General features: G+C 36.9%; 1 protein-coding gene across 2 annotated transcripts in view; it reads right to left on the bottom strand.

The window, feature by feature from the left end:
• SMAP1 (small ArfGAP 1) overlaps positions 1-14,392 on the bottom strand; it is a 159,341-nt gene that overhangs the window by 75,889 nt on the left and 69,060 nt on the right. Inside the window, exon 5 of one of the 2 annotated variants that reach the window (XM_034991285.1) lies at positions 9,958-10,038. The exons of the other annotated variant lie outside the window; for it this stretch is intronic. Within the exon in view, the coding sequence (XP_034847176.1) occupies positions 9,958-10,038 (81 nt within the window). The remainder of the gene's footprint in view (positions 1-9,957; positions 10,039-14,392) is intronic. 2 annotated transcript variants of the gene reach the window in all.

Here is a 14,392-nt window from a genome sequence, read left to right as displayed (position 1 = left end):
TTCCTATGGGCCAGACACTGTGGTAATCACCTTATTTTCTAATTTAATTTATACAATAAATGTCTGAAAAAAATGTGATCGTGGTTGTTTTACAAATGAAGAAAAAAAAACAGGAAAGTAAGGCAGGAAGCCTCACAACTCAATCAGTAGGAGGACCGAGGGAAGACAGAGCCAAACTCCCAAGTGCGGCACTGGTATTTATTGCTATTCTTTCATACCACAATGGTTAATATTTATTGAACCCTTACTATGTGCAAGATACCGTCTTCACTCATTGAATCCTTACAACATCTTTGTAAGTAACCTTATCCCATTTACTAAGTGAAGAATAAATGAGATATGCACCTCTACCTCTGAAACCAATAATAATTATGTTAAATTTAAATAAAACCAAATTAATTTAAAAAAATAAAGCCAAAGTTAATATAAAAAATGAGATATGCACAAATCTTTTATCTATTATGAAATATTTTCTAGATATTGTTAATCAAATTTGGTGAGGAAAGCAATGTGATTAAATATTTTCACTAATGTTGGGGAGGAATTGTTCTATACCCTCACAGAACTGTTAATTTCTCAAGGAAGGCACTGTCATGAGAGTGGGGAAGAATGCTTGTCCTTCTAATCACTGTAACTGGTAGGCACATATGACATCACTAAAAATGACTTATACAGCTAGATTTAATAGAGAGTACAACTCAGTGCTCTTCAACACTGGAATTTCAGCTGCTAAAATATGGCTGTCATCTAATCTGATTTCAGCAGAGGTATTATGACACAAGTTTTGAAGTAACATTAAAAACATGGGCTCTGAATGCAGGTCATACAGTTTGATCCACAAATGACTCCCATCTCTAGAATCAAAAGCTGCTGAAAGATCAGAATACTGTGAGAACCTAATTTGTTTTAAACTATTTTCAAGAACAAAATATAGCTGTATTTGGTATTGTAAAATAGTTCCTGAAACTTGGTTGCTATATATACAAATGATGTAGTGAAAAAGACCTTCTATGTAAAAAAAAAAAAAAAAAAAAAACACAAAAAAAACAAAACTGGAATAAATGTCCAATTTCTGTAAGATAGAGAAAAGCATGTATTGGGTTCATTATACTCAAACTATACTTGAGTGACGTGATTAAAGATACAGTCTTCAAAAAACTGTTATTTCAAAAAATTGTTATTAGGTACTCCTACTTTAAAAAGTTGTGAACATATATACTATACCATGCATATATACTTCTTTATAAAGTATATACAACACTACATTATGCACATTATAAAACATACGTAAAAATAGAAATTTTGAAAGGATAACAAAAAAAAAAGCACAAAAAGACATCATAAATGAACTACCTTGGGGCTCTCTCTAATATTTAATGCTACAGACATCAGACTCTGGAGACCACTGAATTAGACCAATGCCTTTCTTTCAAAAAACTGAAGTATAATTTACATATAACATATTAATTTCAGGTGTACAAAATGATTCAATATTCATATTATAACACTGCAAAATGATCACCATCATAGGTCTAGTTTCCTCCTGTCACCAAATAAAGTTACATAGTGAAATACAGTACTGTTGCTCTAGTCACCATGTTATACATTACTACCCATAACCAGTAAGACCAACAGCAGGGAATTTACTATGTTTTCTTCTAGTAGCTCTATGATTTCAAATCTTGCATTCAAGCCTTTAATCCATACTGAGTTAATTTTTGTATACAGAATAAGATACTGGTCCAGTTTTCCCAAACCATTTATTGAAGAGACTGCCCTTTCTCCACTGTATATTCTTGCCTCCTCTGGCATAAATTAACTGACCATATATATGTGGGTTTATTTCTGTGCTCTCTATTCTGCTGCAGTAATCTATTTATCTGTTTTTATGCCAATACCATACTGTTTTGATTACCATACCTTTGAAATCAAGGAATGTGATGCCTTCATCTTTGTTCCTCTTTCTCAACATCACTTTGGCTATTCAGGATCTCTTATGGTTCCATACAAATTTTAGAACGTTTGTTCTATTTCTGTGAAAAATGCGATTGGGATTTTGATAAGGATTGCACTGAATCTATAAACTGCTTTGGGTAATACAGACATTTTAACAATATTAATTCTTCCAATCAATGAACATATAATTATTTCCATTTACTTGTGTCTTGTTTCATTCATCAATATCTTGAACTTTCCAGTGTAGAGGTCTTCCACCTCCTTGGTTAAATTTCTTCCTAGGTGTTTTATTCTTTTTGATGGGATTGTAAATAAGATTGTTTTCTTAATTTCTCTAACCATTTGTTGCTAGTGTAGAGAAAGAATAGATTTTTGTATATTGATTTTGCATCCTGCAACTTTACTGAAGTTCTTAGTTCTCACACCTTTTTGGTGGGGTTTTTAGGGTCTTCTATATATAAAATCACGTTGTCCACAAATAACGATTTTACTTCTTCCTAATTTGGAAGCATTTTTTTCTTTTTCTTGCCTAACTTGTCCAGCCAGAACTTCTAATACTATGCTGAATAGAAGTGGTAAGAGTGGGCATCCTTTCTTGTTCCTGATCTTAGAGGAAAAGCTTTTAGCTTTTCATCATTGAGTATGATGTTAGCTGTGGGGCTTGTCATATATGGTCTTTATTATGTTGAAGTACATTTCCTTCATTCTTGCTTTGATGAGAGTTTTTATCATAAATGGATTTTGAATTTTGTCAAATGCTTTTTCTGCATCTGTTGAGATGATCGTGATTTTTATCCTTAATTTGTTAATACTGTAGATCATGCTGATTGATTTGCAAATGTTTAACCATCCTCACATCCTTTCAATAAATCCCATTTGATCACAGTGTATGATCTTTTTAATGCATTGCTGAGTTCAGTTGGCTAACAGTTTGTTGAGGATCTTTTCATCTATGTTCATCAGGGATATTGGCTTGTAGTTTTCTTTTTATTGTGGTGTGCTTGTCTGGTTTTAGTATCAGGATAATGCTGGCCTTGTAAAATTTTAATTGGGAAGCATTCTCTCCTCTTCAATTTTTTGGGAGAGTTTGAGGTACGATTCACTAATGAAGCCATCTGGTCCTGGACTTTTGTTGGTTGGGAGGTTTTTGACTACTGATTCAAACTCCTTGCTAGTAAATGATCTATTCAGATTTTCTATTTCTTCATGATTCAGTCTTGGCAGATTGTATATTTCTAAGAATTTATCCATTTCTTTTAGACTCTCCAATCTGCTGGCATATAATTGTTCATAGTAGTCTCTTATAATCTGTTCTATTTCTGTGGTATCGGTCATTACTTCCCTTTTTTTATTTCCGATTTTATTTGAGCCCTTTCTCTTTTATTTCTTGATGAGTCTGGCTAAAGGCTTATCACTTTCATTTATCTTTTCAAAGAATTCGGCTCTCAGTTTCATTGATCTTTTCAATTTATTTTAGTCTCTATTCCCTTTATTCCACTCTGATTTTATTATTTCATTCCTTCTACTAATTCTGAGCTTCATTTGTTCCTCTTTTCCTAGTTCCTCTGGGTATAAAGTTAGATAGTTATATGGGATTTTTCTTATTTCTTGAGGTAGGCCTGTATCACTATCAACTTCCCTTTTAGAACTGCTTTTCCTAAATCCCACAGATTTTGCTATGCTTTATTTTCATTTGTCTCAAGGTATTTTTTAATTTCTCTTTTGATTTCTTCATTGACCCATTAACTGTTCGTAGTGTGTTGTTTAATCTCCATATATTTATTATGCTTTTTCCAGTTTTCATTTTGTGATTTATTTCTAGTTTCATACCACTGTGGTATAAAAAGATGCTTGATATTACTTCAATTTTCTTAAATTTACTGGGACTTGTTTCATGGTCTAAAATATTATCTACCCATGTGCACTTGAGAAGAATGTGTATTCTGCTACTTTGGAATGTAATGTTCTGTACATATCTATTAAGTATATCTGGTCTAATGTGTTGTCTAAGGCCAATGTGTCCTTAAGGATTTTCTGTCTGGATGATTTATCCACTGATATGTTAGGTATTAAAGTCCACTATTATTGTATTGCTGTCAATTTGTACCTTTAGGTCTGTTAATATCTATTTTATATACTTAGGTGCTCCTATGTTGCATTCATAAATATTTACAATGTATCTTCTTGCTGGACTGCTCCATTTATCATTATGTGATGCCTTTGTCTTTTACTGGTCTGTCTTTTAAATTCTATTTTATCTGAGTATAGCTACCCCAGCTTTCTTTCGGCTTCCATTTGTATGAAACATCTTTTTATGTCTGTGTGTCCTTACATCTGAAGTGAATCTCTTGTAGGCAGCATATAGATACACCTTGTTTGTTTCATTCATTCAGCCACTCTATGTCTTTTGATTGGAACATTCAGTCCATTTACATTTAAACTAATTATTGATAGGCATGTTCTTACTGTCATTTTGTTAACTGTTTTCTGGCTGTTTTTGCAGTTCTCTGTTCCTTTCTTCTTCTTCTCTTGCTCTCTTCCCTTGTGGTTTGGTGGCTTTTTTTAGACTTCTCTATTTTTTGTCTACCTATTATAGGTTTTTGATTTGTGGTTACCACTGGGTTCATATATAATAATCTTACATGTATAGCAGTCTATATTACACTGATGGTCACATACATGTGAACATATTCTAGAACCACTAAAATTTTACTCCGGCCTCCACATTTTATGTATATGATGTCATATTTTACATCTTTTGGTGTATCCCTTGGCTAATTTTTGTAGATACAATTGATTTAATCAGTTTGTGTTTTAACCTCAATACTGGCTTTATAAGTGATTAACTCACTACCTTTATGGTATATTTGCTTTTACCTGTGAAATTGTTTCCTTTCATAATTTTCTTCTAGTTATGGCCTTTTCTTTCCATTTAAAGAGTTCCCTTTAACATTTCTCATAAGGCCAGTTTAGTGGTGATGAACTCCTTTAACTTTTATCTGTGAAACTTTAGGCTCTCCTTCAATTCTGAATGGTAACGTACTTGGGTAGGGTACTGTTGCCTTTAAGTTTTTTCCTTTCATACTCTGAACATATGCCACTCCCTTGTGGCCTACAAACTTTCTGCTGAGAAATCAGCTGATAGTCTTATGGGTATTCCCTAGTATATAACTAGTTGCTTTTCTCTTGCTGGTTTGAAGATCTTCCCTTTAACTTAAACATTTCCATTTTAATTACTATGTGTTTTGGTATGAACCTCTTTGGGTTCACATCTTGTTTGGGGCCCTCTGTGCTCCACTGACCTGGATGTCTGTCTGCTTCCCAGATTTGGTTAAGTTTTCAGTTATTATTTCTTCAAATAAGTTTTCTGCCTCTTCTCTTCTACTTTGATTTTAGTATGCTTCATACTGTCCCAGAGGTCCCTTCACCCATTTTCATGTTTTTATTTTTTTTTTCTTCTTGCCATTCAGCTTGATTTCCACTACCCTGTCCCTGCAGCTCACTGCTCTGTTCTTCTGCCTCCTCTAGTCTGCTATTGATTCCTGAGTATATTTTTCATTTCAATTAAAGTATTCTTCAGCTGATTCTTTTTTTTTTTTTTTAAGATTTATTTATTTATTTATTTATTTGACAGAGAGAGAGAGAGCACACAAGCAGGGGGAGAGGGAGAGCAGGCTCCCCACGGAGCAGGGAGCCTGATGCAGGGCTTAATCCCAGGACCCTGGGATCATGACCTGAGCTAAAGGCAGACGCCTAACTGATTGAGCCATCTAGGTGACCCTACTCTGATTCTTTTTTATATTTCTATCTTTTTAATGAAATTTCTCAGTGAGTTCATCCATTTTTCTCTCCAGTTTAGTGATTGACTATGAACTCTTTTTCAGGTAGATTAATTCCTTTTTGTTTAGTTCTTTTTCTGAAATTCTGTCTTATTCTTTCGCTCAGAACATATTCCTCTGTCTCCTCGGTTTGTCTAATTGTCTGCCTGTTTTTCTACATTGGGTAGATCAGCTACATCTCCCTGTCTTGAAGGTAGTGGCCCTATGAAGAAAGTATCTTGTGGGGCCCAGAAACACAAGCTCCCCAGTCACTAGAAACAGGTAGTTCAGGGGTGTCCTCTGTGTTGGCTGCATGCGCCCTCCTGCTGTGACTGGGCCATGAGTGCTGGGGGCATGCTGGTGGGTGGGGCTGGCTCCAACGCCTGGCTGTTGTAACTGTGGGCACACTGCAGGGATGGAGCTGGCCTCAGCCCAGCTGGTGAAGAGGCCTGCCTGTGGCTGCTGCAGACATGCTGGTGGGAGCAGTTAGCCTCCAGGGTGGCTGGCTGCAAGGCCTAGCCACAACTGTTGCAGGCATGATGGTAGGCAGGGCTGGCCCCCCTTTCATGGGGCACGAGTCACTTTGGAGTAGTGCCTGTCCCAGCCAAGTCTTCCCACTGGGTGGGGGAGGTGGGTAGAAGCTGCTTTGGGAGGGGAACTAGTCCAGACAAAGGCCGTCTGCCAGGTTGTGGTGGGGTAGGAGCCATTTGGAAGGGTGCCTATAGGGGTAGGCCAGTCTGCAGAGGAACATGAAATGGGGTGAATGGTTGCTACTGAGGTTGATGGGAGAATGTCGGAACAAGCGTCTGCCAGTATCGGGTCAGCTAAAGGAGGGCCAAAACATGGTGCCCTCCAGTACTCTGTTCCTGGAGAAACTTCCTACAGATCCCTGCCCCTCTGGCACATGCCCTAATATTAGCCAATCTCCTTCATTCATGTTCCAGGCACTTTTCAAACTGCTACCTCTGTTCTGGGTCTCCAAGCGAGTGAAACTGTTCAGAGGCCCTTTAAAAGCAGGGTCTCCATACCCTCTAGTCCTCTAGCCCTCACGGAGTTAAGCTCCATTGATCTGCAAAGCCAGATGTTATGGAGGCTCAACTTCCGAGTGTGGATACCCCCAGGGCAGGGGGTGCCCAATATGGGGCTTGAACCCCCCTCACTTCTCAGGGAGGGCCTACCTTGATATCCCTCCCACTTGTGCATTACTTTGCTGGGGGTTCATTTCCCAATGTGACCATGTCTCTGCCCCTCCTATTCTTCTTGACATCACTTTTTAAAATATCTTTAGTTGTATAAGAGCTGTTCTGCTAGTCTTCAAGTCTTTCTCAGAGAGTTGCTTTATATGTATTTCCAGCCTTGGAATACACCTGGGAGGTGAGCTCAGGATCTTCCAACTCCACCATCTTCCCATGAGTCTATCTTTAGCTTTAACATTTTAATTATAATGTGTGCTGGCATGGATCTCTTTGGGTTTACCTTTTATTTGGAACTCCCTGGGCTTCCTGGATCTGTATGGCTGTTTCCATCCCCAGGTTAGGAAACTTTTCAGCCATTATTTCTTCAAATAAGTTCTTGTCCCTTCTGCTCTCCCTTTCTGCAGCTCCTATAATGTGACTGTCATTCAGCTGTGAATGTTACTGATGTTGTCACATAGGTCCCTTAAGTTATCTTTGTTTAAAAAACCTTTTTTTTTTTTCCCTTTCTGCTGCTGTTTGGGTTAGTTCTATGGCCCTGTCTGCCAGGGCACTGATCTGTTTTTCTGCTTCATCTTGTCTGTTGTTGATTCTCTCTAGCATATTTTTCTAGTTCGGTTATTGTATTCTTCAGCTCTGTGACTTCCAAAAAGGAAAGTAGAGTCTTACTCTCCTACAGCTTTTTGGGTATCCTTGACATGAAACCCATTGATTTCCAAAGCCAGATGTTTTGGGGGCTCATCTCTCCAGTGCAGGTCCCAAGGGTTGGGGTGCCTGATGTGGCTCGCTCCTCAGAGATATGCTCCATATTTGTGAGATCATTCCCACTGGTGGATTACAGCACCAGGGATGGGTTTTTGGTGAGTCCATGTCTCTGCTCACCTACCTATCTCAATGTGGCCTTTTTGTCCTTTGTTGTGAAGGAGCTGTTCAGCTAGTTTTCACATCTTTTGTAGAGAGAACTGTTCTATGTGTAGCTGTAAATTTGGTTTGTCCATGGGAGAAGGGGAGCTCTGGGTCTTCCTATGCCACCATCTTGAATCACCAATGTCCACTTCTAAAACTTGCAGGCAGGAAGTGGGTTAAGGTACAAAAGTGTGTGAAGGGTTTCCACCCTTTTTTTCACATGAAAGCAATTTTGAAAAGGAAAATTTTGCCTTTGACATTCTTCCACTTTCTCATGGTAACAGCCACACTCCTAGAGTGCTTCTTTCCTGGGCCTGTGTGTTGACCTAAGATACCTACAACATTCCAACCATGTACTTCATGCTCCAAAACGTCTCCTACAGACTCCTCATGAACACCCTTTGCTCTGCCAACTCTTAAGTTCATTGTACCCAGCTTTCCATTCTCATTACTTTCCTCTTATCAATCAACACACTTTCCCTGGGCTGCCTTGTAATCTCAATCCTTCTCGCAATCCCTCTCTCTCTAACTCCACCCCCACTGCCCCTAGCCTGGATCTGTCCTCTGGGCTATACACTTGTATATCCAACCACCTACTAGATACCTGGATGTCCCACAGTCATATCCAACTTTTAATTCATCACCCCCCACCTTCCTTTGTTCTCCTCAAACCTGTTCCTCACCATCAGCTTGTATCCTTTTCTCCCTGGATAGCACCATCATGTACTGAGATGCGCAAGCCAGAAACTGGAAGTCATCAAGGCTTCCCAAACCACTGTCACAATCCATTGATTACTAAATCCCACAGATTCAGTCTTCTCAAAATCTCTTAAAACTGCACTCTCCTTTTTATTCTCTCTGCCTCCATTTTAGCAACTGCTCCCATCATGTTATTCATAGATTAAAGCAACAGGTTCTCAAGCTTTTTCCACACCCATCAGCAAACAATTTATTCTCCAGAGATAGGAAGCCATGTGATGACAAGAAAATCAGATCCTGTCACCCTTCCTACCCTTAAAAACTCATCATTAAAGTACTAGGGCCTTCAGAGTAAAGACCAAAATCCTTCAGAAGGTCAGAAGTAGGCTGTTCTCTCACTTCTCTCCCTATCCTATGCATGTTCTAGTCATGCCATCTACTTGCAAATACCCAAACAATCCACTTTGCTCACAGGTTTGTTTGTTTTCACAAGATTCTTTCTCTACTTAATCCTCTACCTAATCCTTATAGCTAATATTTAAGAATTTAAGATATAGTGGGGTATCTGGGTGGCTCAGTCGGTTAAGTATCCGACTCCTGATTTCTGCTCAGGTCATGATCTCAGTCAGGGACACGAGATCGAGCACCGTATTGGGTTCTGCTTGGGATTCTCTCTCTCTCCTTCTGCCCCTCTCCCACCCTCCACTCATGAGTATGCTCTCAAAAAAAAAAAAAAATTAAGATGTATCAAAAGCATGCCTTCTATATTAAATAGCAGCACAATGAGTGAATGTCAATCATAGCACACACTGTATTGCATTAGTAACCTCTGTAAAGTTATCTGTTTTCCTCCATTAGGAATCACTGTCATTCACTCTAACCACCCCTACACAAACTCACATTCTAATGACTATCACTGATGATTCTGTATTCATAAATCTTTATTATACACATTACTATATCTGTATGATTACTATCATTGCTTGACATTAATTTTCTTCAAATGCTTATAACAATAGAATCTTCTAAAGAAAACATTTTCAAAGACTTTTCTAATAGATCGAAGAATTCAATAGCAACTATAAAACAATTCCTGTAAGTATAAAGTAGTAAGGGAAACAACAACAGAAAATTGCTTCTTAAATGTTGAGATATATCTATACTACCAATAAATCCATTTTCTGAAACTAAACAGATCAAAGCCCTTTAATCCTACTTGCAACATAGGAAAATATTTTTTAAATTGCTGTATTTAATATATTTAATCCTGGAGACCATTCAAATATAAACAACAATTACACCACTCTCAAATTATGGCACATTGTAAGAGAAGTTCATTTATCATTGAACACTACATTATGTTGCTGGCTAGAACACTACCATACCTCCAATTTGTTTTTCTCAACAGCAGCTTGTAGAGAAGGCGAGGATACCAAAGGCTGAAGAGGAGCATCAGAAGAAGAAATCTGTGGAATGCAGATGAAAAGTCGGAAGAACAAAGAGAAAAGAAGGTAATCAGAATTGACAGACACAGGAAATAAACAAAACCCACGCATTTCTGAGATATAAAAGCACTGAGAAGTATGTTAACTAAAAAAAATAATGTATCAAGTGGAGAGTATTGCTTTTTTTAAATTCCCACATGCAATTCCTAAAAATAAAAGTATTCATTACAGAATGTGTAATTTAAAATAGAATTCACTATGATATAAAATTTAAAATGTACTCAGGTAAGATACTCAAGTAAGGTACTCAAATACAATAAGTATTTGAAAAATATGGTTCTCATATGGTAAACTTTTATTCAATGTTACTACTGAAATACTAATGCTCTAAAGCATGAAGACACATTGTTTCAAGGAGCAGGAGAGCATAAATGAATTTTTGTTTTTACTTGTATTAACTATTTTAAGAATGGAAAATAAAACAGTGCTGAAATAGTAAAAGTTAAGTTTTAATCAACTGTTTAAGAAAGAAAAAAAAGTCTGGGAAAAAAAAGAGTGGGTTAATGCAATACAACAGCTGAGCAGCAGAAGGACTTATCAAAAAGCAATTTATACACTTCCCTCTTTAAGATCAGTATGTACAAACACCATTTCCAGTGCTATATTTGCTGAATTACCCCAAAGCATTATGAGACAGTTATATATGCAACAGAGGCAATTTATATATGAAAATGGATTTCATCTAAAAGCCTTTTCACACATCTTCCTACCCAATTTCTACATGCATAGTTGATCACTTTAATGGAAGCATTATCTTCCTGCTCTCTTTACCGCCAAAATATAACTGAAATATGTTTACAAAATGCACAGTAGATCTTTGGAGCCATGAAACTGACATCTGTATATACAGCCCTATCATATCAATAGTGCCTCTAAGAATTGTTTAAAATAAAAGGTGCTATTATATAAAGGTCATTATGTAATGTCAAAATAACATTGGGAGGTAAGTCGCCATTCAATCTGCTTGTTATTAAGTTAGTTATGGTTGTAATTCTTGAATCACAACCCAAGACCATAAACTTCACGGTTTTTTTTTTTTCTTAGCTTCAACACTGCTTGTTGGCTCTGTTATAACTGTGCAAATTAGCCATTTACTGACTACTAATGGAAATTACACATGGAAGAGAAGATTTTAAAAGAAAAACTGCACCTTAAACCCTGGCTTCAAAGTTGCTTTATCCTACTGGACATTTATTTGCTAAAGATCTTTATTGCCACTTTATGTAGAAAATAAGGGATAAAAAAGCACACAAATTCACTTAAGATGATAACCTGTATCATAAAGACCTCTTTGCCCAAACTCGTGTTAACAGCTGAACCTAAAATATAAATGAGAAATAGGTATATCAAGCATGTCGAGGGTTACTAATTCATGATAGTTCATTGTAAAAGTGTTTGTTCTCCTTTTGACTGATTTGGCCACTTTTTTAAAAAACTCAGAAGCAGGAATATAAAATTATTTAATAAATACAGTAATTTAATAAAGCATTTTAATGCTTCTTCCAAAAAAGTGTTAATACTATGTTTCAGCTAGAAAGAAACAGAGGGTTGTTCAGTAGGAAAGACACTTGAAAAATTAATGGACACATTAACAGGTGAACAGATAAACAAATTGTTGTATACCCATAAAATGAACTACTATCCTGCCAATACAAAAGAAATTGTCTTAATAGTACTCACAAAAATAGGGGTGAATTTCAGAAATACGCCGAAAGAAAGAAGCCAGACACCAAGAGTACAGAGGCACAGAGAAACCTTTTGGAGCAAAGGGAAGATTCTATATGCCCTCTGTGGTGGCTACACAGGGTTAGATATTTTTCAGAGAACTGTAGGTGAGGGATGGGGGACGGATATTAAGAAGCACTTGTGATGAGCACTGAGTGTTGTATGTACATGATCAATTACTGAATTCTACTCCTGAAACCAATATTGCACTGTGTTGATTAACTAGAATTTAAATAAAAATTTGCGGGGAAAAAAAAAAGTCAATGAAATGTACCTTAAATTGTTTACCTTTTATTGCATATAAATTTTATTGTCAATAAAATTCATTTTAAAAAAGTCAATGAGCAGGGTAAGATACATTATATGAGGAAGGAATGAGGAAATAGAGGTCAACATACAATCAGAAGCAAGAAACACCACAGAACAGAGATAGATGAGGGACAGCAAAAAAAGCAGGGAGAAGAAAAAAAATACAGAGTCAAGAAAAACTAGGTGCTCTTGAGTATTGTTTCTAAATCTCTCAAAACCACTTCTCACCATCTTCTCCACTAAGCACTAATAGGAAATCACCATCATTTGTCACCTGGCTTAATCCTTTGGCCTTCTTGCCCCAAGTCTTGCTCTTCTCCAAACTACGACATTCTCAAACGCAAATCTGATCACTGGATATCCCTAGTTAGAAGCTTTAAATAGTTCATACATATTATATAAGGACAGAGTCCAAACTCCTTAACCAGGCCACAAGTGTCTCTACTTTATCTCCTACCCTCTCCTGCCCTGCTAAACTATGGTCTAGCCATACACAACTCCCCCTGGTTCCAGCTCTCTAGTCTGCCTCTCTTGCTTCTGTCTTTGCTTCTGCTACTTCCTCTGCTTGAAATAGCCACACTTCTATTAGTTCTTACCCATTCTTTAATGTAATTTGACACTGCCTCTTCCAGGAAGTATTCCTTCATCCTCCAGTCGGAATTAAGTAGCCACTTGAGATACTCCCAAAGCATTTCTATAATACTTCCTCATCGCAGAAGTTATTACACGCCATCTTGTAAAGATCCAATTACTTATCAGTATTCTTTGTTCAACTGACTGAGGTTCTCTAAGACAGACACTTTCTATTCTGTTCCCTATCTTTAGCACTTGGCACTCAACAAGTCTCAATAAAAACTTTTGAATGTTACAGGAAAATAAAAAGGAGGAAAGGAGCATCTCAGAGGAAGAACCAAAAAGAGGCTCAATCTCAGCAGTTATCACTGTCCTTTATAAGTTCACTGCTTGCTAACATACTTTTCTGAAATCTCATATGTTATCTACATTTACTCTCAAATTCAGAATTTATTTTGTAACTAGACATTAACACCATTTCACTGGATTCTAGTACTTTATAGAGAGAGAGCAGACAAGACTTTGACCTTAGAAAAGTTCACTGGAAATTGGTGGTGTCAGTAAATTCAGTTGTTATGACTGAATGTCCCTCTATTCCCTACTGTTCTCCTGCCCAACCCCTCCATCCATGAGAGATCGCACAGGGGGAACCCAGTAAAGATATCCTTTAAGAATAAATGAGTTATAGTCCTTTCAATTATTCTTAAGCTCAGAGGTTCCTCTTTAGGCCACCATCAGGTAACCTATATGTGAAGAAACTCCTAAAACAATACAACTACATAAACTCACCTCTTGCAAAAGAAAAACTGATCAGGCAAAACAGGTTTCCAATTCCCACCTACCAGGATAAGGTGCGTAAATGCGTTTTGAAATGGTATTATTATAAAAATATCAGTAGGATTATTTGAAGGCCATAAGGCAAAATGTTTATCTTTTCAAGAAAAGATCACATTATTTTCCTCATCAATTTTTTCCACTACCACCCTTTTCAACAAAATAATGCTATAATAATAAAATCTGGTGTTCTAAAACACTGAAAAACTAAGACCACTAAAAAAGGCCTTATAGATTAATTACTAGCAATACACTGCTTCAAACCCATTTTGGAAATTCTTGGATATGTTTTCTAAGTGGAGATTTTATCATAACAATTCTCAAGTGGCTGTCTCATTAGCTTTCAATATATTGCAAAGCTCAGGTTTTTCAGGAGTCCAGAAATCATCTTAAAAATATGATTTCCAGGGGCACCTGGGTGGCTCAGTCGGTTAAGCTTTTGCGTTAGGCTCAGGTCATGATCTGGAGTCCCAGGGTCGAGCCATGAGGCTCCCTGCTCAGTGGAGAGTCTGTTCCTCTGCCCCTCACCCTGCTTGTACTCTCTTGGGTGCACACGCACTCTCTCTCAAATAAATAAAATCTTAAAAAAAAATGATTTCCAATGTCAATGTAATTGACACAAAAGTTGAAAATACACTTACTGAACTAATAATCATACAAAAGACACCATCAATTAAACTCATCAGTATGAGGCTTCAAGACTTTAACAACTTAATTAACCACAGCCACCAAATATGTAGAAGAAGCCTAAATTTTAATATACTAACTTTAAAATCTTTACTAAGAAATGTAGAAATCTGGAAAACTTTTCAAAATATTAAGTTCTTTAATTGCCACATCAAGTGGCAATTAAAAGGCTGACTAAAATGTAGAT

Source organism: Mirounga leonina, unplaced genomic scaffold, assembly GCF_011800145.1.
Source record: "Mirounga leonina isolate KUSES-001 unplaced genomic scaffold, KU_Mleo_1.0 Mir_53, whole genome shotgun sequence".
Taxonomy (NCBI): Eukaryota; Metazoa; Chordata; class Mammalia; order Carnivora; family Phocidae; genus Mirounga; species Mirounga leonina.
The sequence above is the reverse complement of the archived record's forward strand: the minus strand, read 5'-3'. Positions and strand labels throughout refer to the sequence as shown.